The 20,373-nt window shown below is 40.4% G+C and overlaps 8 protein-coding genes and 1 non-coding gene across 16 annotated transcripts; 3 read left to right on the plus strand and 6 right to left on the minus strand.

Annotated features, from left to right (window-relative positions):
- Window positions 1-775: 775 nt before the first annotated feature.
- On the minus strand, window positions 776-1,819 carry LOC124316726. The gene is made up of 2 exons (XM_046782671.1): window positions 1,785-1,819; window positions 776-1,713 (listed from the first exon to the last, which is right to left on the minus strand). The coding sequence occupies exon 2, from the start codon at window positions 1,706-1,708 to the stop codon at window positions 776-778; it is 933 nt and encodes a 310-aa protein (XP_046638627.1). The 5' UTR covers window positions 1,709-1,713; window positions 1,785-1,819.
- Window positions 1,820-2,189: 370 nt separating this feature from the next.
- LOC124316494 lies at window positions 2,190-3,616 on the minus strand. Of its 2 annotated transcripts, XM_046782475.1 has the most exons (5): window positions 3,493-3,616; window positions 3,243-3,427; window positions 2,851-3,179; window positions 2,459-2,784; window positions 2,190-2,401 (listed from the first exon to the last, which is right to left on the minus strand). In XM_046782475.1, exons 2-4 carry the CDS (start codon window positions 3,423-3,425, stop codon window positions 2,487-2,489), a joined length of 810 nt encoding a protein of 269 aa, XP_046638431.1. In that variant the 5' UTR covers window positions 3,426-3,427; window positions 3,493-3,616; the 3' UTR covers window positions 2,190-2,401; window positions 2,459-2,486. The 2 variants fall into 2 exon arrangements, with proteins under 2 accessions (XP_046638431.1, XP_046638432.1); XM_046782476.1 differs by lacking the exon at window positions 2,190-2,401 and having other exon boundaries at window positions 2,411-2,784; window positions 3,318-3,427.
- Window positions 3,617-4,327: 711 nt separating this feature from the next.
- Window positions 4,328-6,415, plus strand: LOC124316364 (cell cycle control protein 50A-like). Of its 4 annotated transcripts, XM_046782271.1 has the most exons (8): window positions 4,330-4,610; window positions 4,688-4,825; window positions 4,881-5,088; window positions 5,149-5,271; window positions 5,344-5,565; window positions 5,676-5,811; window positions 5,863-5,928; window positions 6,067-6,415. In XM_046782271.1, exons 1-8 carry the CDS (start codon window positions 4,479-4,481, stop codon window positions 6,131-6,133), a joined length of 1,092 nt encoding a protein of 363 aa, XP_046638227.1. In that variant the 5' UTR covers window positions 4,330-4,478; the 3' UTR covers window positions 6,134-6,415. The 4 variants fall into 4 exon arrangements, with proteins under 4 accessions (XP_046638225.1, XP_046638226.1, XP_046638227.1 ...); XM_046782269.1 differs by having other exon boundaries at window positions 4,328-4,610; window positions 5,676-5,940; window positions 6,082-6,415; XM_046782270.1 differs by having other exon boundaries at window positions 4,328-4,610; window positions 5,676-5,940; window positions 6,088-6,415.
- Window positions 6,416-6,499: 84 nt separating this feature from the next.
- LOC124316464 (probable methyltransferase-like protein 24) lies at window positions 6,500-8,570 on the minus strand. Its single transcript, XM_046782437.1, has 2 exons — window positions 8,311-8,570; window positions 6,500-8,243 (listed from the first exon to the last, which is right to left on the minus strand). Exon 2 carries the CDS (start codon window positions 8,206-8,208, stop codon window positions 7,309-7,311), a length of 900 nt encoding a protein of 299 aa, XP_046638393.1. The 5' UTR covers window positions 8,209-8,243; window positions 8,311-8,570; the 3' UTR covers window positions 6,500-7,308.
- Window positions 8,571-9,302: 732 nt separating this feature from the next.
- LOC124316461 lies at window positions 9,303-10,379 on the minus strand. Its single transcript, XM_046782434.1, has one exon. The coding sequence runs from the start codon at window positions 10,225-10,227 to the stop codon at window positions 9,325-9,327; it is 903 nt and encodes a 300-aa protein (XP_046638390.1). The 5' UTR covers window positions 10,228-10,379; the 3' UTR covers window positions 9,303-9,324.
- Window positions 10,380-10,504: 125 nt separating this feature from the next.
- LOC124316160 lies at window positions 10,505-13,685 on the minus strand. 3 transcript variants are annotated; one of them, XM_046781933.1, is made up of 10 exons: window positions 13,468-13,684; window positions 13,275-13,409; window positions 12,779-13,207; window positions 12,660-12,679; window positions 11,761-12,503; window positions 11,571-11,698; window positions 11,388-11,513; window positions 11,180-11,328; window positions 10,856-11,117; window positions 10,505-10,796 (listed from the first exon to the last, which is right to left on the minus strand). In XM_046781933.1, the coding sequence occupies exons 1-10, from the start codon at window positions 13,646-13,648 to the stop codon at window positions 10,630-10,632; spliced, it is 2,340 nt and encodes a 779-aa protein (XP_046637889.1). In that variant the 5' UTR covers window positions 13,649-13,684; the 3' UTR covers window positions 10,505-10,629. The 3 variants fall into 3 exon arrangements, with proteins under 3 accessions (XP_046637889.1, XP_046637888.1, XP_046637887.1); XM_046781932.1 differs by having other exon boundaries at window positions 12,660-13,207; XM_046781931.1 differs by having other exon boundaries at window positions 11,761-13,207; window positions 13,468-13,685.
- Window positions 13,686-14,637: 952 nt separating this feature from the next.
- On the plus strand, window positions 14,638-18,782 carry LOC124316182 (solute carrier family 12 member 8-like). Its single transcript, XM_046781979.1, has 13 exons — window positions 14,638-15,000; window positions 15,089-15,269; window positions 15,354-15,499; window positions 15,580-15,823; window positions 16,041-16,172; window positions 16,240-16,309; window positions 16,383-16,483; window positions 16,561-16,694; window positions 16,762-16,961; window positions 17,026-17,161; window positions 17,232-17,438; window positions 17,514-17,692; window positions 17,760-18,782. Exons 1-13 carry the CDS (start codon window positions 14,824-14,826, stop codon window positions 17,944-17,946), a joined length of 2,094 nt encoding a protein of 697 aa, XP_046637935.1. The 5' UTR covers window positions 14,638-14,823; the 3' UTR covers window positions 17,947-18,782.
- Trnav-cac lies at window positions 15,855-15,927 on the plus strand. The gene has a single exon. It is a non-coding gene; the product is annotated as a tRNA-Val (tRNA).
- A 122-nt stretch (window positions 18,783-18,904) lies between the features above and the next one.
- Window positions 18,905-20,368, minus strand: LOC124316532. 2 transcript variants are annotated; one of them, XM_046782533.1, is made up of 7 exons: window positions 20,068-20,368; window positions 19,885-19,979; window positions 19,640-19,817; window positions 19,451-19,570; window positions 19,241-19,375; window positions 19,105-19,152; window positions 18,905-19,037 (listed from the first exon to the last, which is right to left on the minus strand). In XM_046782533.1, the coding sequence occupies exons 2-7, from the start codon at window positions 19,946-19,948 to the stop codon at window positions 18,905-18,907; spliced, it is 678 nt and encodes a 225-aa protein (XP_046638489.1). In that variant the 5' UTR covers window positions 19,949-19,979; window positions 20,068-20,368. The 2 variants fall into 2 exon arrangements, with proteins under 2 accessions (XP_046638489.1, XP_046638490.1); XM_046782534.1 differs by having other exon boundaries at window positions 19,640-19,799; window positions 19,885-20,368.
- Window positions 20,369-20,373: the final 5 nt, after the last annotated feature.

A 20,373-nucleotide genomic window follows, 5' to 3' on the forward strand; every position in this document is an offset into this window, starting at 1 on the left:
GCTGTTTGTCCACATGACATAGTGCAAAAGTTGATTTCCTGTTAAGGATTTCGAGTCCAGCAGAGCGTCCCAGTAGGATGACGACAAAAATAAGTTGTCCGTTCCTTGCAGGATTTTGACATCCGCCGTGGGAAAATGGGCGTACAATTCAATAACACTGATAACTGCGAATCCGAATATAAATGCACAAAATGTTTTAAGACATTTCCTGGCGCCGATGCGCTTCCGGCTACAGCCCAACAATGACATTTCGCGAATGTTTGGGGGGTGTAATTCCGCGAATTCAAACAGGATTATAATAGTTGGATTTGTGAATTTTGTTGTTCTGGTGTTTGTTGCGCCACTGCTGACTGTTGGATGGCGAAACCCGCGTGTAAAACAGTCCTTTAAGTGCTTGCTTTTATTTCATTTACCATCATAACGGTTAATATTATTATAGGTTATCGATTCAGAGTATACAATGTACTATACGACGTTTGTAATAAACGTCCATGACGGGAACCCATTCTGAGAATTTGGGGACGTTAAAACTGGCGATAAGGAAAACGAAAGTCAGCAAAGAACGGTAAAGAACAGGTGTCGTATGAATATTTGGATCAAGTTTACTATAAAGGTTTCCCGTTTGAACTTTATTGCGCCATCTCACTTCGTACCGCAAATTATTTTTTATTATCAAGTGCAGCCACAAAAAGAACATTTTTTTGTGGAATTTGTTACGTTATATACTCAATGTGTCAATCCAGCCAATTTGTTTATTGTTTCTCTTAAAATGTTATTAAGAGTCGTGTAACAGTTTGTCGTTATACCATGCAATCTCGTAAGCAAAAGGTACAGAAAATAACCCCAATTGAGTAAAATGTGTCATGGACCAAGGGTTGTATTTGGAATCGAATCGGATGAATCCCATTTTCTCGACTGATCTTAATAGTTGGACTTGCTGGCGGCTTCCGTCGATCGATTTAGTATTGTCGAGATGAATTTCAATTCCAAGTTGACGGACTTTGGACAACATGCCGGACTTGATGATCTCTGGCAGCGCAACCCATTCGGCGAACTCGATGTCAATTTTCAGATAATCGATTACCTTTTCACCGTGGCGTGCAGTTAGGTTGTTGTAGATGGACGATAGTGAACGAAGTGTCCAGTTTCGTTCAACTGTCACCTCGTCCCGATTGCCCAATCCCCAATTGTAAAAGTGAATGCCGGGGGTGTGGTCGTGCTGATACATGCTCATGGAAGGATCGAAGGCAAAGACTTGACATCCGTATTTTTCCATTTGCTCGTCGAATGACCACTCGTTGTTGATGCCAAAGGAATAGACGAGGCAATTTTTCCTATCGGGAGCCACTTCAGGATCGATGCAGACAGCTTTCTGCCCATCAAGTCCAGCTGGATGCACATCTTGGTGAATGATACCTCCGAAATCGTGAATCAAGTGGCAAGACGAGCGGTTGGTCCACATGACGTATTGCAGTATTTGATATCCTGTTAAAGATTCCGAGTCCAGCAGAGCGTCCCAGTACGACGACGAACAACAGTTGTCTTTTACTCGCATGACGTTTATATCAGTAGTCGGAAAATGGGCATAGATTTCAATAACACTGATAATTACGAATCCGAATAGAAACGCACCGAATGTTTTAAGACATTTTCTGGCGTATCTACGCTTCCTATTATAGCACAGCTCTCGCATATTAAAGGATTCCATTACTCCTGAAAATCAGTCCGGCTTGTAACATAATACGGATTTTAATTCAATTATTTGAGTTGAAATGAGTAGTTACCTTGACAACGAGAGATTTGTTGTTGGAGATGTTTGTCGCACCCCTGCAAACTGGTGGATGGAAAGACTCGCTTGAAGATGGGACTTATATATATAGCCCTACACGTTTTTATTTTCTTTTGGTAAGATTTTATTGCTGTGTCCTTATTCAGAGGTCTTTTTAGTTGATAGCTATTATTTGCCACTGTATTATGGTTTTTTTATTATGTTATGGTTAAATGTCCGCATAGCTTTGTTATAACGACCATGACGAGAACTCAGTTATAAGGACATGAGCACTTGAAGCCGTTCTGGAAATAGGGGAAATAAATATCGATAAAGACAAGAATAGTTTAATGAAAGCTTTAAACTCGTTCCGTTTGAACTTAATTGCAACCATCCTTTGTGTACCACAAATAACTTATTGAATAGTGCAGCCAGAAATAGATTTATTTTCAAATTTTACGACACTTGTTCTCAAATTATTTGTTCGTGTTTTACGTTACGCGACTTTAATTCAATTTTATATGACCTAATATCTCGAATATCATATTTAAAAAAATACGAATGAAGTGGTTTCCGACTTAAATCTTTTCATGTCCAAAAAGGTGTACTGTTGGTATTTTTTTTTTTTTTTATCTAGATCCAATCAGAATAATAATAGAACGTAAAAATGAATAACAATAATACATTTACATTTCTTCACACGAATTGAAGAATTCGTTTACTCCATGCAAACGGGTATTTCGCTGGGGCGACAGACGAGGTTAGCTACAAATGCCAGTGAAATTTTCTTTAGGGTAGTGAAGGTGTTGACCAAAAACGTCACAACTGTTGTGGTCGCCACGAAATAATACAATCGGTTCTCCCTTTTCGGATACTCTTCCAAGCCTGGCTCATCTTCGTCCATCCCAACGACGTCATCTTTAGAGGAAGAAATGAATAAATCGGGATCGTACAGGAGGTGGCGATTCCTCCGTTCCAGGTGCACGTCACCAGGAAGAGTCGTCATCACCATCACTCTGTTAAATAGAATTCAATCATGCATCAGGATAGATATTTTTATAAAATATTAATTGACTTATTACTGTTCAGGATCGGAGGGTTCGATGGAAATTGGATCCTCATCTGCTGACAACTCCTGGAGGACTCCTCGTTTCTTTCTTATTGGTGAATGGGTGCAAACAACTGACATGGACCAGCCGAAATTGGCAAACTGCGTCGCCGGGATGCAACTCTGCGATGTTGTTACGTTGATTGTCGTTGTGACGACTAACGTCACCGTCTTCTGATGAGGATTGTAGTACTGTGGGTATTGTTGGTATTGTTTGAATTGGCCTAACAGGTATCCAACATCCAGCGCGTTTTTCAGCTTCCATTTGTTATTTAGTCGACCTTGCGGATCACCGCCGAGCTCCTAATTAAATGACATTTTAAAAGCTAAATTGTTCTCAAATGACTCAAAGTGTTGTGTGTATACTGGCAACGGCTGGGTCGGCTGTGTAAATATGTTGCCATCACGAAACCGATTGGCTTCATCGGGATAAGGAATCACCCGGTGCCGGAGATAATCTGGTGACGGATAAGGAAGCCAATGCATCGGCCTCTGAAACTTTTGATGAGACGCAATAGCCAAGGTAGATAGGAAAATCAATGCCAACATACCTGCAGATTAACTTTGACAAAATTAGTGACGAACAAACTTAATTCAATAGTAACTGAAATCAGACCGAGAAGTTGTTGCTCCGGCTGTCAAATGACGAGAAACGACACACAGGCTCTTCTTTATATGTGTAAGTTGGGTGCTCTGTTATTTCTTTGGTAATAGGATGTTTACACACGGAAATAGCAGGTAAAAGTTACAAACGAGGATAACAACGCGAATAATAGAAATTCAGTTGGTTGAATTTCAAAAGCTTGTTATAAGGGTCTTTAATCTCAATCATCGATACATGACGAGCAGTTTATTTATCCGTACGACTCAACGGTTTCTACTCGAATTAGGGTTTCTCCACGGAAGAGTTGACAACCAAATTGCTGGGCTTCAAATAGATTTCTGATTGGCGATTGCCAGTCTGGCACATTTTTATTTTTAAGGACAAAATTACTTGAGAAGAAATTCAGTTTGATGCTTACCTGATATATGTCCACAGTGATGTTATAAAATTTAGTCTTAATTTTAATTAATTAGAGTTATTTATAATTTATAAACGTGTAAAAAAACCATGTCCATGACCATGTCTTTTTTTTTTTCTTTTTTTCTAGGAAGAGTTGCTGAAACCAATTCCCCACCCTCGTTTTTGTTTTTGTTACCAGGGCGACACGATTTTCCTTTTTGCAAGTTTGTTAGGAAGTTTAACAAGCGTGCACGCTTGTTAATTAGATTTAATAATAATAAGATTTAATTTAATAAGACGTCTTTATCTGTGACGAGAGAATGGCATCGTGATTCGTGAACAATTTTAACAAAAATATTTCGTGCCCAAATTATTTACATGTTGCAATGCTGTACCCCCTCGTTTCGCAACCCTCTCTCAACCCTCTCTCAACCCCCGACTCACCCCCTTGTTTCAAAACGTCTCCCTCTTTGTTCTAGACATCAAGGCATGGTTCTAGAAAACTGTCCTTGGCTGTTGCTGTTGGCTACTTCGCGCCATATTGTCAGTTTCTCTCCTACCCTCTCATCTCACAGACGTCGAAAATCAACGGCAAAGCAATGCCGTCATCATTTCAGAAAAATACAGAAAGTGCTTTTAAGCAACAGCGATCACCAAACAAATTTCACTTATACTTCGTTATTGGAGCAATTTTGATTTTAATTAGAATCTATTTACACGTTTCAAACAGTGTAAGTTATTTCTTTTGATCTGGTGTTTGTTCCTTCCGTGAACTGAAAATTTTTACATTTCACTTTTGTCTATATAGGTGAAAGAGTTTGTCTATGACTACACAGACTGTATCAGCCAAGAGAATCCTTCCTTCTCATGTGCGGAAATCTTGGAAATGGATACAACCAAAGCTTGCACTTGTGTCATTCCATTACAATTGACGGAAGCTTTTGAAGTAAATTTCAGTATTCATCTAACTTAATCAGATCTAAAATGATATCTGTTTTCAGGGTGATGTGGACATCTTTTATGGCTTGAGTAATTTTTACCAAAACCACCATCAATATGTCAAGTCAAGGGACGATCAACAGTTGCTGGGAGCTCTTGGTCCTGTCTCAAATACATGTGAGCCCTTTGCCCGTTATCCTGATCAGAACAACATGGGTATGACTAAACAAGTAGTGCCCTGTGGTGCCATAGCCAACAGTTTTTTCGATGGTATTTCCTGTTTATTTTGTACTTCAAGACATGGATGTAATGTACGAATCTCATTCATAGATATCCTGAATCTATTGAAGAAAGATGGTAACCCTGTTCCTGTTCTCAACACTGGGATTGCTTCCCCATCTGAGAAAAAGAAATTTAGGAACCCACCGAACAGCCAGACCAACCTCAATGAAGGTAACATTCAATTTTAAGTGTGGCGATATTTGGTATCTTCAACATTGTTTTCACCCATTTATTTTTAAATAGTGTACAAGGATTATGTCAAGCCACCAAACTGGAGAAAGAACATTTGGGAGCTCGACCCTAGTAATCCTGATAACAATGGTCTGCAAAACGAAGATTTGATTGTTTGGATAACAACTGCTACTCTCCCGAACTTCCGCAAGTTGTACCGCCGTCTAAACCGTACTACCGAAGGCTACAATTTTGGACTGCAAGCCGGAAATTATACTCTTCACGTGGAATACAGTAAGCACAATAATGTCAAAACTCGATTAGACTTTGAAGATAGTTAGCTCGCCATTTTAGGGCTGATTAGTTACCGCTATTTTTAACGACGTCTTCCTTTTCTGCAATAGATTACCCTGTTCATTCGTTCGGCGGCAGGAAGAGTTTTATCATTTTGACGACGTCATTCATGGGTGGCAAAAATCGTTTCCACGGCATCAATTTGATCGTCGTGTGCTGCATTGGTATCGTTGTGGGCTGCATTGGTATTCTCCTAGACGTAATTGATTTACTAATTCGTTTCCTCGGCATCAATTTTATCGTTGGGTGCTGCATTGGTATTCTCCTAGACGTAGTTTTTGATTTACTAATCAAACGTTATGCAAAAGACACAAGGTAAGTCATCTTTTGTGCAAATTATTTTTTTTTTTAATTTATTGTCGAACCAAATGTATCCATGACGGCGAGAGCACGAAAGATGCTCTCACGATCGTTTTTTTCGATTTCGCTGACCTTTCTCTTTTTCTTGAATCGCAGCAATAGGGAAATGGCCAACGTGACTCCTCGTTCACCTATCCAGTGCGTCTAAACAAAATTGTCTTGGTCGGCTATCTACCTGAGATGGGAACTCAAACTTGGGTGTCCGTGGTTTCGTTTTCGTTAGTTCGGCGTTTTCCCTTCTTTTCTCTATCTCTATTTCCTTTTGCCTGAATGTCTTTTCTATGCTACTTTTCATTCTTTAACTGTAACTTCATTTTTTAAATTGATTCACTTTAAAAAAACACAGAAACACAGCAATTTTGACGGTCTTAATTTACATTCACTAATGTATTGTATTGAGGCATCAATAGATTGCGCGCATTTTAACTTGCTTGCATGTGGTTTTCATTGATTTTCGTCTGCATTTATGTATGTTCATTCAATATTGAAATACCATTTTGTTATTTCCATATTTAAAAATTTTTTGGGGCGAATTGTAATACTGTTGAAGGCGAAATTTAACCTTGGATGCTGTTGCTTAATTCTTAGCCAAAATTTTATAACTCGGAAAATCCACTTTTTGGGGGATTTTGGTCAATTTGTTGTCATTTGCGAATTTTGCCGATTTGTGCGATAGGTTGATAATGAAATCCACAGTGAGAGTTCGTCTGCTTGGAATTTATTCATTGTTTGTTTTTTTGCAGGCATGACGACCACATGATCACATGAAGAAATCAAAAGTAAATTTGGAGTTTTGGACCTCGTTTCTGGATTCTGTTCACTCATTTTCTGGTAAGATAAACATGTTAATTATTTCCTCTCCTGTAAATAGTAATTTCACACGTCATTAGCAATTTTCGAAACAAGTGCATTGCCATCCGAACCTCTTTCAGGCTCGCTTTTGAAACTGGTGTCGAATGACCTGACTTAATTATTTAAATGCAATGACCAAAACAAGTAAAAGTTCAAAATGTTAGATAAATATTATTTGTATCGGTACCTGAGGGCATCCCATTTCATGGGATCATTAGATGCAACCATTTGGGTATTATGTTTCACTGAAAAATAATTAACAATACAGCAGGTTATTAGCAGGACTCCTGATAAACGTGCCAGGCCGTTCGTGTCGTTAATCCATTTACTTCTCACGTATTATATGACTCATAGCAATATTAGTGTATAAGCTTGTAACTTTCACGTCGTCAGCTCAGATTTTTTAGAGTACGAAATTTTAAAAGCAATCTGCATTTGTGTATTTTTGTCCTTTCAGATTTAAGAGCCAGATTAAAGGTTATCGTTATACCATGCAATCTCGTAAGCAAAAGGTACAGAAAATAACCCCAATTGAGTAAAATGTGTCATGGACCAAGGGTTGTATTTGGAATCGAATCGGACGAATCCCATTTTCTCAATTGTTCTCAGTATTTTGACATACTCACGATTTTTGTCGATCGTTTCTGATTCATTCAGGTGAATCTCGAGACCCAATTGACGAACTTTGGACAACATGCCGGACTTGATCATCTGTGGCAGCGCAACCCATTCGGCGAATTCGACATCAATTTTCAAATAATCGATTACCTTTTCACCGTGACGGGCTGTCAAATTTTTGTAAATGGACGATAGTGAACGAAGGGTCCATTTTTTGTCAACTGTCACCTCATCCCGATCGCTCAATCCCCAGTTGTAAAAGTGAATAGCTGGACTGTGATCGTGATGGCCCCTCATCATTGAAGGATCGAAGGCAAACACTTGACATCCGTATTTTTCCATTTGCTCGTCGAATGACCACTCGTTGTTGATGCCAAAGGAATAGACGAGGCAATTTTTCTTATCGGGAGCCACTCGAGCATCGATGCAAATGGCCTTCTGCCCATCGATTCCGACTGGAGGCCAATTTTGGATTATGATCCCTCCGAAATCGTGAATTAACTGGCAAGACGAGCGGTTGGTCCATTTAACGTATTGCAGTAGTTGATTTCCTGTCAAGGATTTCGAGTCCAGCAGAGCGTCCCAGTACGACGACGAACAACAGTTGCCCGTTTCTCGCTGGATGGTAATTCCGGTTGTTTGTAAATGGGGGTATGTTTTAATGATTGTGATAACTGCAAATCCGAACATGAGTGTACCCAACACGATGGTACACTTCCTGACGTCCAAGCGCTTCCAGCATAGCAGTGACATAGTGAATCAAACACTTGTTCACACAGATTCACTCGCTAATTGAAATTTAAAGAAATGTGTTTATAATTATTCTTTTCAAATTCTACTTAATTAAGCACTAACCTTGATTTTCTGAAATTGTTCATTGGCTATTACAGAGTGCCGCAGACAAATTTGGCGAGAAATGGACGGATAGAAGAAATTGCTGTTGGGTCGAACCTGTTGTAGTTGCTAGCTGCGACTGCACGTAGCTCGGTCTTACAGGACGTAGACGATCGACGTCATTTTAAATAGTGTCATATTCTCACGTGACACCTGTTTGCCCATATGTGGTTGAATTGTAACAGTTAAACTATACCTGCAACACGCAACAATGGCTCTACATATGGTCAGTAAAGAAAATACTCAGTTTATTCATCACTTTCATAATTGTATTTCCCCATTCTAAAATAATTTTGAATAGTCTATCTAAAAATAATCTTTTTCTCAGGATTTTGGCAATTTGTGACATCTGTAATAAAATGAGTAGGGGACGAAGAAGAAATGGTGTACAGTTGAATCGTTGGTGCCACTAGCTGCTAACGAATAAACGCCTCACTTCGTTCGATGAAATGGAGATTTCCCTGACTGCCTGGATGTCTGCACTTCAGAATAATGTATCGTGATTGCAGAGGAAGATTGCCTGTTGAAAGCAGTTTTCAAACGACATAAATTTCCCTCTTTTGAAGGAAGTCAGGCAACTAAAATGGTAATTACCCCCTCAAAAGTGGAATTGACGACAAGTGATTCTTAATTTCTTATTGACAGACAAACTCCATTAGAGCATCACATTCAAAAACAAACTCTACTTCACCCCCCTGAATCATGCCTACGTGGCTATATTGAAGATTATGTCAGAGACGGTATAAAAATGAGGCAGAGGTACCGCTGTCATCAGTTGCAAAAGCCTGGAGTTGTTGGCAAGACGTTGGAAAGCAGAGCAGAAGACCAACTACACCGATTCGAAACTTGGCGCCAAATTTCAGCAGTCAGCTGTTTCTCAGGACATTGCTGCTCTAAGGTAAGAAAATGACCACGACATTTCAATTTGTTAAGAAATCGCAAGACGCTTAGACTAGAGGTACAACAATTTGTGTATTATGCGCTTGACATGTTATTATGCAACAGTTTGCTGTTATACCACGCGATTTCTATGCCGTAAGGTCCGGTTAGTTTTAACCTCTCAAAATTCCCCTTATACCAGGGGTTATGTTTAGCGTCAAAGCGGACCATGCCCGTGTTCTCTAAACTTCTCAACAATTTGGCCGACAAGCGAAATTGATCGATTGACTTGCCACCGTCTAAGTGAATTTCCATGCCGAGTTGGCGAACTTGAGATAACACGCCGACCTCCAACATGTGACGTAGAATTCTCCATTCAGATCCCTCCGTGTCTATTTTCAAATAGTCGATTGTCTTGTTGACGTGTCCCAATTTCTCGTAGATGGTCGACAGTGAATGGTAGGTCAAATTGTTTGAGATTTCATCCCGATCGCTGAGTCCCCAGTCGTAAAAATGGATGCCAGGGGTGTGGTCGTGTTGTTTCACCTGCATGGTCGAGTCGAAGGCGAACACTTGACATCCGTATTTTTCCATTTGCTCTTCGAACGACCAGTCGTCGTTGATGCCGAAAGAATAGACGAGACATTCTTCCGGTTTGGGAGCCACTTGAGGATCGATGCAAACCGCCAACTGCCCATCGATTCCCGATGGATCGCGAAGCATTTTGCCTCCGATATCGTGAGACAATTGGCACGACGTTCGATTAGTCCACATTAAATATTTCATGAGTTGATTCCCAGTCAAGAATTCCGAGTCGAGCAGAGCGTCCCAATAGGAGTCTGAGCAGCACTTTTCCTTTTTTCCTTGTTGATTGCAGGCGCTCATTTTGATGGAGAGTAACATTTGAAAATAGGGGAGGATTATTAACATGACAAAACTCATTAGCACAATGTTTCGGCACTTTTCATTTCGCCTCCAAGCGCTGCAGCATTTCGACATTTTAATTCTCAATTTGACTAACCTTCAGTAGTTGGCAGTTATTATCCAGTGTAAAAAGCGAATGTTGTTGCTTAAATGGTTGTTGCAGCCACGAATGCATAGACTCGTGTGAGCTGGGCCATTTCCATTCGTTCCGTACACCTGTCGGGTCTGTTTTCCATATTTCGTATATAAAATTCAAACTACCTGCGGCAACTGTTTGAGAAAAAAATGTGGGACGATTTCATTGGCTTGATAAAGACCTGTGTCATTTTCCCATTATTTTATAGAAAATACCAAAAATGCAGTTGTTTTATTAAATAAAAGATGGCGTATCAAATTGATATTAAACAAAAGATGACGATTATAAAATTTCAGTAACCACGTGAAGCGCCCACCCCCTCAATTTTTATTAACATGAAATTAATTGTATTCGGCCAATTGAGAATAGTAATTCTTCTCATCCAAAATGAGTGGCAGGTTTTTATTCATTTCTTGATTGTATTGCAAGCAAAATCCGTTGTTGGCCACATCTACCGGAAGCTCGTTCATGTTGGTCGTGTAGTGAAATTGAAACGGTTTGATGTCGGCTGTAAAATAATCAAGAAATTAAATAACAATTTGAATCGAAATTTTGAATTGACGTTACAGCAAATAGTGGTCGATCCAGCAGCGATTTGGTCAGTGTGATTGGCCGTGACATTTCCGTTAGGATTGAATATAGTGCCGCAGAATCTGTCGTTCCTTTGGCCTTTGTTGAATTTGTCGTAACCGTTGGCGATGAGTAAAAAGTCCTCATTGCAATCGGTTACGCCCACTCCCGCACGGAATGGACCCCGAAGAGCATTTTGGCTGATGCTGAACGCCAATCCAGTCGTTTTGCAAGGGGTGTAGCAAATTGATTTGGCCATCTGCCGCATTTCATTTTTAAAATCAATTGAGTTCAAGTTAAAATTGTTCTAATCGTATTTACGGAATCTGCTTTGAAGCAAATGTTGTAATGTTGATTGGCCAATTGCCTCGGGTGGTTTGACGCTTTGTTTACGGATGGTGAATCGATCCAGTTAAAAGATTTGACAATCCCTCGGTAATCGTTGAAGTATTGCAGGCAATCAATCGGCGCTGTTTTGTGTTCAAAACTTAATTTAATTCCATTAAAATCACGATTGAAAAATACTAACCCAAGAGATGATCGGCACAGCAGGGAACTAGAGTGACGTGCATGTTCCAAAATCGTCTGATTGGAGATTGGCCGAATTTGAAAACCAATTGGACTTCCTTCGCGCGGTTTCTTGGCTTCAAATACACTAGGATTTAAAAGAAAATTTAGTTTTATGCCAGTGTTAAAGGAATTGAATTATTACAGTGCTGGCCTGGGTTATCGCCGCATATCGTTGGAATATTATTTTCAGCGTTGAAAGCTTTGAAATTGTCGGTGACGCAGTTGCTCTGTCGGTTGGGCTGAGCGATGGAAAATTGGTTGAAATCGAGTCTGAAAATAATGGACACATTTTTTATTACTTGATAACATTTAATTGCTTTAATTTATTCAACCGTATTTGGCAGATGGGTTCTTGGTCGCTCTCGCTGGAATTCAATCGGATAGTTAACACGCAAATGTCGGGCATTGATTCCAAGTTGAATAAGTTGGACGATTCCCATGTCGCATTTTGATAGATGATTGTCTCGCCACAGTCGACGACAACTGGTTCCGTAGGAGGCGGTTTTTTTGTTGTTGTTGTTATGATAGGAGTCGTAGTTGTTGTTGTGGTGGGAGTCGTAGTTGTTGTTGTGGTGGGCTCTTCGGTTGTTTCGGTTGATGCGTCTGTTTGTGTAGTTGGCACAGGTGTCGTTGTTGGCGCATTTGTTGATTCAGTGGTGGTTGTTTCTTCTTGTGTTGTCGTGGTGGTGACCTCGTCCGTCGTCATTTCTTCTTTTTTTGTCGTGAAATCAGTTGGTTCCGGTGTCATATTTGTTGTTGTTTCATGGGTTGTTGCTTCGTCTGTTGTTGATCCAGGGGAGGTAACAGACGTTGTCATTGCATCCGTCACTTCAGTTTGCTCAGTTGTTGGTGTGGTTGGGGTCGTTTCATCGGTTGTTGTTGTTGTTATTAGTCCTTCTGTTGTTGACTCGTCTGTTGTTGTTGGCTCTCCCTCGTCGGTGCTCGTTTGGCCCTCTGTGGTTGGATCAGTGTTTGTAGTTTCTGTTGTTGTTGGCAGAACTTCTGTTGTTGGCGGAATTTCTGTTGTTGCTGCTGTTGGCAGAACTTCAGTTGTTGGCAGAACTTCTGTAGTTGTTTGTATTGTTGTTGACGGAATTTCTGTTGTTGCTGCCGTTGGCGGAATTTCTGTTGTTGGCGGAACTTTAGTTGTTGGCAGCGCGTCCGTTGTTGTTGGCAGAACTTCTGTTGTTGTTTCTAATGTTGTTGGCATAACTTCAGTTGTTGGTGGAACTTCTGTTGTCGTTAGCGGAACTTCTGTTGTTGTTGGCAGAACTTCTGTTGTTGTTTCTATTGTTGTTGTCGGAACTTCTGTTGTTGCTGCTGTTGGCAGAACTTCAGTTGTTGGCAGAACTTCTGTAGTTGTTTCTGTTCCTGTTGTTGTTTCTGCTGTTTCTGTTGTTGTTGGCGGCACTTCTGTTGTTGAAGGACTGTTGGTGGTTGGGCACTCGGTAGTTCCCGGCGTCGTGATTACTTCCTGGCAAGTACAGTCGCCTCTTTCTCCCTTTTCTCCTTTCTCACCTTTCAGCCACTCAGGTGGTAATATCTGTGGCCCTTGTACCCATCCACCTGTTTCACCCTTTTCGCCACCATTCCCTCCCAATGTTGGAAAACCATCCGGAAGTTGCCCAACCCACCCGGATCCTGACGATCCTGGCGATCCTTGCGGTCCCGGGGGTCCTGGTGGTCCGATGACTCCCGACGGTAGATGATTTGCCACTAATTCAGCGATCCGTTGCAGTCCCTCTACTCCCATAGCGGCTATCAAGTTATTTGCCAACTCTGCGTGTTCCAAACAGACTCGTCTAATTTTCTTACGGGAATATCACAAATGGTAGTTAGTATATACCTGTTCCTGTCCCCATTCCATTGAGCGTTTGTGCTATCGGAAGGACGGACGGTCGAAACACGTTGCCTTTCCTGAAGCTATTCATTAATTTCGACCACAACTTTCGCCCTTCATTCGGCCTCGTTCCATACAAATCTGATGGAACCAGCTGTGAAAATTTATTACGTCTTAAACAAATTTGTTTCATTATTACCTCGAAAAGTAGATGGACGATAATTGGGTTGAAATACCGGACCGACCCAGGGATAAATCACGAATTCTTCTATCAAAGGATTTCCCTCGTGGTATAATCGTTGCCCGGCTTCTCCGTCCTCGACTAAATGGGCGATCCATATAACCAAGCAAAAGATTTTCCGCTGAGACGAAATGAACATCTTTGACAAGTGCCGAAGCGTTCACTTTGCGTCGCTCCTTTTTAAAGATTTCAGACGACAAGGTCGTGAGAAAAGCAAAGCATTGCGTAGTACTTTTGCACGTCTCATCATCCCCCGGCCGTCAATGTAAAATCAATAACGCAAGTTTCTTGAACTTCAAAAAAACGGCCATCATACGTCCACTTCGTGAGTGTTTGTGTATTAAACGCTCGCTAAGTTAAAACGCATGCATTGCGGCATATCCCGGGAAAAAAAATTCAGTTTAGTCAACAATCCATTAAACAGTCGAAAAGCATACAAAAGACTGCCCATTAAAGTTGAGGGTTACACAAGTTTCGAAATGATTTTGTCCGTTTGACGTGTCGTTGCGAATATCCGCACTAGTTTCTTTGTGTTTCTTTGACTAGCAATTTCGAGTTGATCGTGACATTTGGCATCCTTTCACTACGTCTTTTTTCGAATGTCATTAGGATCGAACCATCAAGAGAGTTGAGAACAAAAACAAAAGTCGTTTGTCACGCTATTTCAAGTACAAAAGGAAGTGAACTGACTCATCACATTTTTTGGGAAAACAGTTGGCGGCGACCGGTGGAATAGACTTTCTTTGTTTGCGTGAGCTCGAATAGACATTTACAGAGCCAAGGTATTTTATTGATTTTTATCAAATGCCATTTTCCCTGAAAAAAAAATTTATATGGCAATTATAAAATTCCGTGGAATTTCTTATGTAAAAAAAAGTAAAATATGTGTGGGAAACTTCCTTGTTCCTGGTGACACGCATAGTTGCGCCCAGAAGATTGTAGAAGGTGAAAAATGAGTCGTCTAGCCTAGAAAGACATAAGTTGTTGACGTCAGCAGTGAAAATAAAATATCCTGTGATATTGTAACAGACATATAATGTAATCTTTTTGTTGTGTGTTCAATTGATGCTGGGGCTTGGGTAAATGCGCAACCGATAACTCAGCGACGTTGTTATCGTTCGTTATCTGGCAGCAGCGCGTTAGAGCTGTCACTATCTCTCAGCTGTGTCGTGTTGAATGTTGATTGAGAAATAATAGAAATTTTGCATACACCTAGCTGGAATATAGGTATAACAGCAAGAAGGGTTTGCCCATACTCCTCGTGCTTTGAATTCGTTCTGCAAGTGATTGTTGGCTCGTTCGAGTGCGGACTAAATGGCCAACGAAGCCCGTACCGATCGTCGGCCTGTCGACTGGGCTAGATTTGGATTGTCGTCAGAGCAAAACAGTGCATTTAGTGAAGTCCAGTTTGCTAACAAACCTTCAGTTCTTGATGAATCAAGCTACGGAGGACAAGCCATCAGAGATAATGAGCTGTACACTGAAGAACAGGTGAGCCTTTTTTTACGTTTCAGTTTTGAAATTGCTGTGAAGTGAAACTGTAAGCGCCCAACTAATCTGCAACTTTCTTTTGATACAGGGTGAGAAACCGTGGTGGAAGTCAAATTTCTTTATTTCCCAACCAGTTTTGTTTGGAACGTGGGATGGGGTCTTCACGTCTGTCATGGTCAACATATTTGGTGTCATCATCTTTCTGCGATCAGGATGGGTTGTAGCTCAAGCAGGAATTGGCCTGTCCATCTTGTTGGTCTTTTGTACAGGTACTTTTAAATTCCAACTCTGACACAAAGCATACACACTATTCCAGTGGCAAGATTAATGAAACATTATTTCGTGTTTTGCAGTTGGCATAATTCTTGTCTCTGTGCTCTCTGCAATCGGTATTATTGAGAGGTGTAAAGTTGAGAGTGGAGGAGTGTATTTTCTACTTAGTTACGTCCTCGGTTCGCGAATAGCAGCTGCTGTAGGTCTTCTCTACTGTTTTGGACAGGTAAAGAGACTTGCATAAATATTTGCTTTCTTCCATCATTAGTCCTCCAATGCCAATTACTCTTGTTTTATTGATTTTAGGCTGTAGGTGGGGCTCTATGTCTTATGGGATTTGCCGAGTCAATAGCTGGTTTGATCGAAGTCGATGCACAATATATACCATGGGTCCAAAGAGGATTAGCAACGGTCGTCGTCTTTATCCTGGCGTCGTTCAATATTGCCGGCGTAAAGTGGGTTATTAAACTCCAATTCCTTCTCCTCTTTGCCATGCTACTTGCAGCTGTGGACTTCATCATTGGCAGCTTTGTGAACAAGCCCGATCTCGGTTAGTCCAACCAATATTCAATTCTTTACAAGCTCTCGTAGTGTAGTGGTTATCACGGCTGTCTCACACACAGCAGGTCCTCAGTTCGATCCTGGGCGAGAGCATTTTTTTTTTCTTCTCAATAAGAAATATAATTAATTGTCTTTTCTTTTTAACTAATCTCTGTTTTTACATTTAAACTGTTTTCTGATTTTTTTTTACGCTCTCTTTTTATTAGAAAACGGTTTTATTGGGTGGAGCACCGAATTAATGGCCAATAACACGGGACCGGCCTTTACTGAAGGCGAGAACTGGTTCACTGTGCTTGGTGTATACTTTCCTACAGTGACTGGTGTAATGGCCGGCATTAGTAAGTTGAATGGATTCATAAATTTGGTTTATTTTTATGACGTTTATTTATTTTAAATTTATTTTAGACATGTCTGGTGATCTCAGAAATCCGTCACGTGATATTCCGAATGGAACACTATCCGCCATTGGCTTGAGGTATTATATTTCAAAAGACACGACGGCTATCTCTTTCATTTTTAAACCACATTTTGTTTAAATTTTATTTTAGCTGCTTTCTCTATACGTCATTTATTTTGATTTTGGGTTCCACGTGTGTCCGTGATCTCCTGTACACCAACTACTTAATCGCCGCAAAAGTGTCAGCTCTCGGTGTGTATAATTTTGCAGTACATAAAATCCCCTTGTTCTAAAATTTGACTGAACCTTGTTATTCTGCTTATTCACAGAGGTCCTGTTCTTTGCTGGACTCTACATTTCATCGCTATCGAGCAGTTTGGGCACTTTTTATGGCACTCCTCGCGTTCTGCAATCCATCGCCAGTCAAAAAGTCATTCCCTTTATCCGCGTTTTAGCCAACGGGGTAAGTGGGCCTGTCAAAATCATACAACTGAATTCATTCAGACTATATAATCTTAATTTGATTTTAGAGAGGACCAAATCGTGTACCAGTCTACGCTTTAATGGTTGCAGCCTCTGTGACTTTGCTTTTCATCTGGGTGGGCCAACTAAACACCCTTGCGCCCATCGTCACCATGCCTTTCTTACTGACTTATGCCACCATCGACTACGCTTATTTCGCCTTGGCCCAGTCATTCAACATTCAACAGGCTCGCGAAGAACGTTTCCGGTCAGATTTATTATTATTTTATTTTGAATAGAAAAATAATGCTTAGGAAATTTGAATTCATTAGACAACAAGCATCAACCAAGACACTGACAGCTGGCGGCCCTTCTACTTCTTACGGATCAACCACGGCTCCCAGTCGATTTGATTCCGGTGATTTGGATGAACTGTTTCCTGAACGGGTCCATCATCGATCACCATCAGTATGCAATTCATTTGTCTTTGTTACCATTACGGCATTTCGAGTGTAATTAATTAATTGATTCATTACAGAGAGAACTAAGTCTTTCGCCCACTAGTCCCGTGCCTGGCGAAGACCTTCCTACAGCTCCAGCCAGTCAAGTCGGGTCAGCTGTGACTTCGCCGGCCAGCGCCAGTAACAAATCCATTAGTGAACAACAGCAAAAGAAGATTAATATTGGTCGTAAATCGACCAGTTGGTATTCCTTGTTCCTTAATCGATGGGTCTCATTCTTCGGGGTAAAATTGATTTTTACATTTTCTCGTTTATTTTTTCGTGTACTAACAATTTCTTTTTGGTTTTGGGGTTCACAGTTTTTAGTCAAGATCGCCATGATGTTCTTTGTTCACTGGGTGTACGCCCTGGTTAATTTGGCCGTTGTTTTCCTCGTTTGGTTTTACATTGGTCGGGCCAATCCTGGTGTAGCACCTGGTGTCACTGCAGATTTCCGTTTCTTTACTTGGTTTCAACAAGGAATTGCGGCCATGTGCGGGTACAACATAGACAACTTCCCATTAATTGTGCCGCATTTATTTCTAAACGTCAATTTGATCCATTAGGCGAAAACCAAAGGGCTACGAAGAGATTGTAGTCACTTCAGTCGATCCCCATATGGACACTGAAGCCTCTCAGCTGACCGAAGAGAATGAAGATTTCGCTTCCCGCAGTCGCTATCACCAAACTTCGACCGTTCGTGGACGCAACTTGGATGACAGACCTGAAGATGAATTAGCTCTGGTCCCTTAGACAACACAACACACACACAAACTATCGCAACCTCTTCCGACTACCGACATTCTAAATATTCAGAGGATTTACTGAAAGTGCCGTTAGCGAAATTTGACTTATTCTAGAGTTTAGCTCATCCACCACTACTAACGCCACACAAAGCAAAGCCTTTATTTACCATTTAGAAATTTTTTTTCCCGTTGAAAAAAAAAACTTATCAATTATTTTTAATCTGACGTTTGCACGCTCCTCGAGCGGGAAACGACGAAAACGTTTGCAGCTAAAATTGTATTCAACAAGAAACTATTTTTTTACTTCAATCACCTTAAATCCAATCAATCAAGGAAGAAAAATCAAATGACTCTCTGATCGTTGCGAAGCACACAGCAGCACCTTGATAACATTAGAAGCAGCTTGCACCCATTATATTCCTGATACAGATCGCCAGTGGATTGTACAGTAACTTAAAAACTAACCAATCAAGCGAAACCTTCTGCGACAGCTAAATTATGAAATTTACCATTTAGAAATTGAGAGTAATTCTTTAATGATTGAACTACGGCAGCTAGAAAATTGGAAAACCAGATTACCATGATACGGCAAAGTATTAATGTTTCGTTGATTGTTTTTTCCCTTTTTCCTCTCACCCACGATTCGTCATTTTTGATCGTGTTTGTATACAATCCTAACCGCCAGCACGCTACATGCCTGTACATATTAAAAAATAATAATACCAAAGCATTTGTAAAAGAATGGCTGCGCCGATGCTGCTGCTGCTGCACTATTATCCCAATTTATCAAAAAGGATATCGAAATACTATTTGTTTCGATTGATTATATTCCCGCGTGATTTATTTTTTCATTTATTTTTTTCTTGTTTGTAAAACCGTGGTAAAACATCGTACTTTTTTTTTAACCATCACCGTAATAATTGAAGAAAAGAAAAAAATAAACATCATTATAATCACGCCTATTTTTAAAAGTAAACGAAATTTTCGACGAAACAAGAACAGGATGAAGGCAGCGGTAGCAGATCGACAAAGGGTCCGCCGCTCAGCTGTGCTGGATCAATGACTATCATGTGTTTGTGAGTATATCTTTGCTGACACCTTTTAAATTAAATTGGAACTTGTAATAATTATTAAATTTTGTGTGTAGATCAATTCGGTATTTTACCTCGATCGGTAACAGGGTGGCAAGAACTCACAATGTTTACCGGCGTACCTGAAAAGTGAAAATGTGTGCAAATGTCCGTGTAAATCTTTTTCACTTGGGACATTTTTCGCAGTTGACATGAGATGCGGTTATATACCTGCACGTTTCCAGACGGTGAATCTGTGGGTAACGAGGCGTGTTGACTACCAAGAGGTTCCGGCCTGTGACGTCGTGAGCCCAGCCCAGTTTTAACCAAACTACATCCGACTCGCACGCAAAATTACCTTTAACCCTTTGATTTTCACATGGAAAAAAAGAAAGTGAGATTGCCATCCAGCTAATAATATTTTTAAAAGAATAAGTTTACCTGTAAGAATCGGTTGCATTTTCTAATAGAATTAATTTCTCCGCAGGATAACGGTAAAGCATGGAATGGAGTTGTTCAATCAGCGCCAGATTGTTGGCCACCATAGACGAGACAAAATCTCTATCGATTGATCGATTGACATTTCGAAATTAAATCTTTTAAGAAGAAAATTATGTTTAAAATATTTACATGGGATACGAATCGTCGACCGGACAGGCGACGTCAAAACACGGCGGTCGATATAATGATTGATATTCTTTGTTGATTTTACTTGGGTAACGATTGGGTTTTCGGTTGAGAATTCTCGTTTGCATTTCGTCACCTTCAATATCCGTCGCTGAGGTTTCTTCTGATAAATTGTTGGGAGCTTTTTACGTAACCAAATCAGGAATCAAGTGAAAGTGTAATTTATTCAGTCTAGAGTCTAGATCTACCTGTGGAATTCTGGAACGAATTTGGGACGATGACCAGAATGACAAACCATAGCGAGCGTCGCATATTTCCAGTAAAATAACTGACGTGGTTAGAGCTGCAACAATAACAATCAGAGAGATGATTCGTTTGGCCACGAAGATGAGACACTGAACTTAACACTTGTAGGGTTCTCAGTTACATACTCAAAAAACACTGAAAGAGAAAGAAGCTCTAAACTTTCTCCCCATCTGATGTCGAACTTCCTCCCGTCGTTTCGGAACGATATTAAACAGGAGACGCCCTAATGTTCAGTCGTTTGAAACGTTCTCATCCGTTTTTTCTTTCTTTTTCCAGGTCAAAACGCTACCGCGTACTGGAATGGTAAAAGGAGACACGAGTCATTATGATGTTTTCTTTTCGACACGATCTCCGTTCCGGCGAAAGTAGATTTATTTCGTTGATTGCTGCCCATCTTTTTTTAAAAATTTCCCATGAAGTAATGTTTTAGT

Source organism: Daphnia pulicaria, chromosome 12 (assembly GCF_021234035.1).
Source record: "Daphnia pulicaria isolate SC F1-1A chromosome 12, SC_F0-13Bv2, whole genome shotgun sequence".
NCBI classification, from domain to species: Eukaryota; Metazoa; Arthropoda; class Branchiopoda; order Diplostraca; family Daphniidae; genus Daphnia; species Daphnia pulicaria.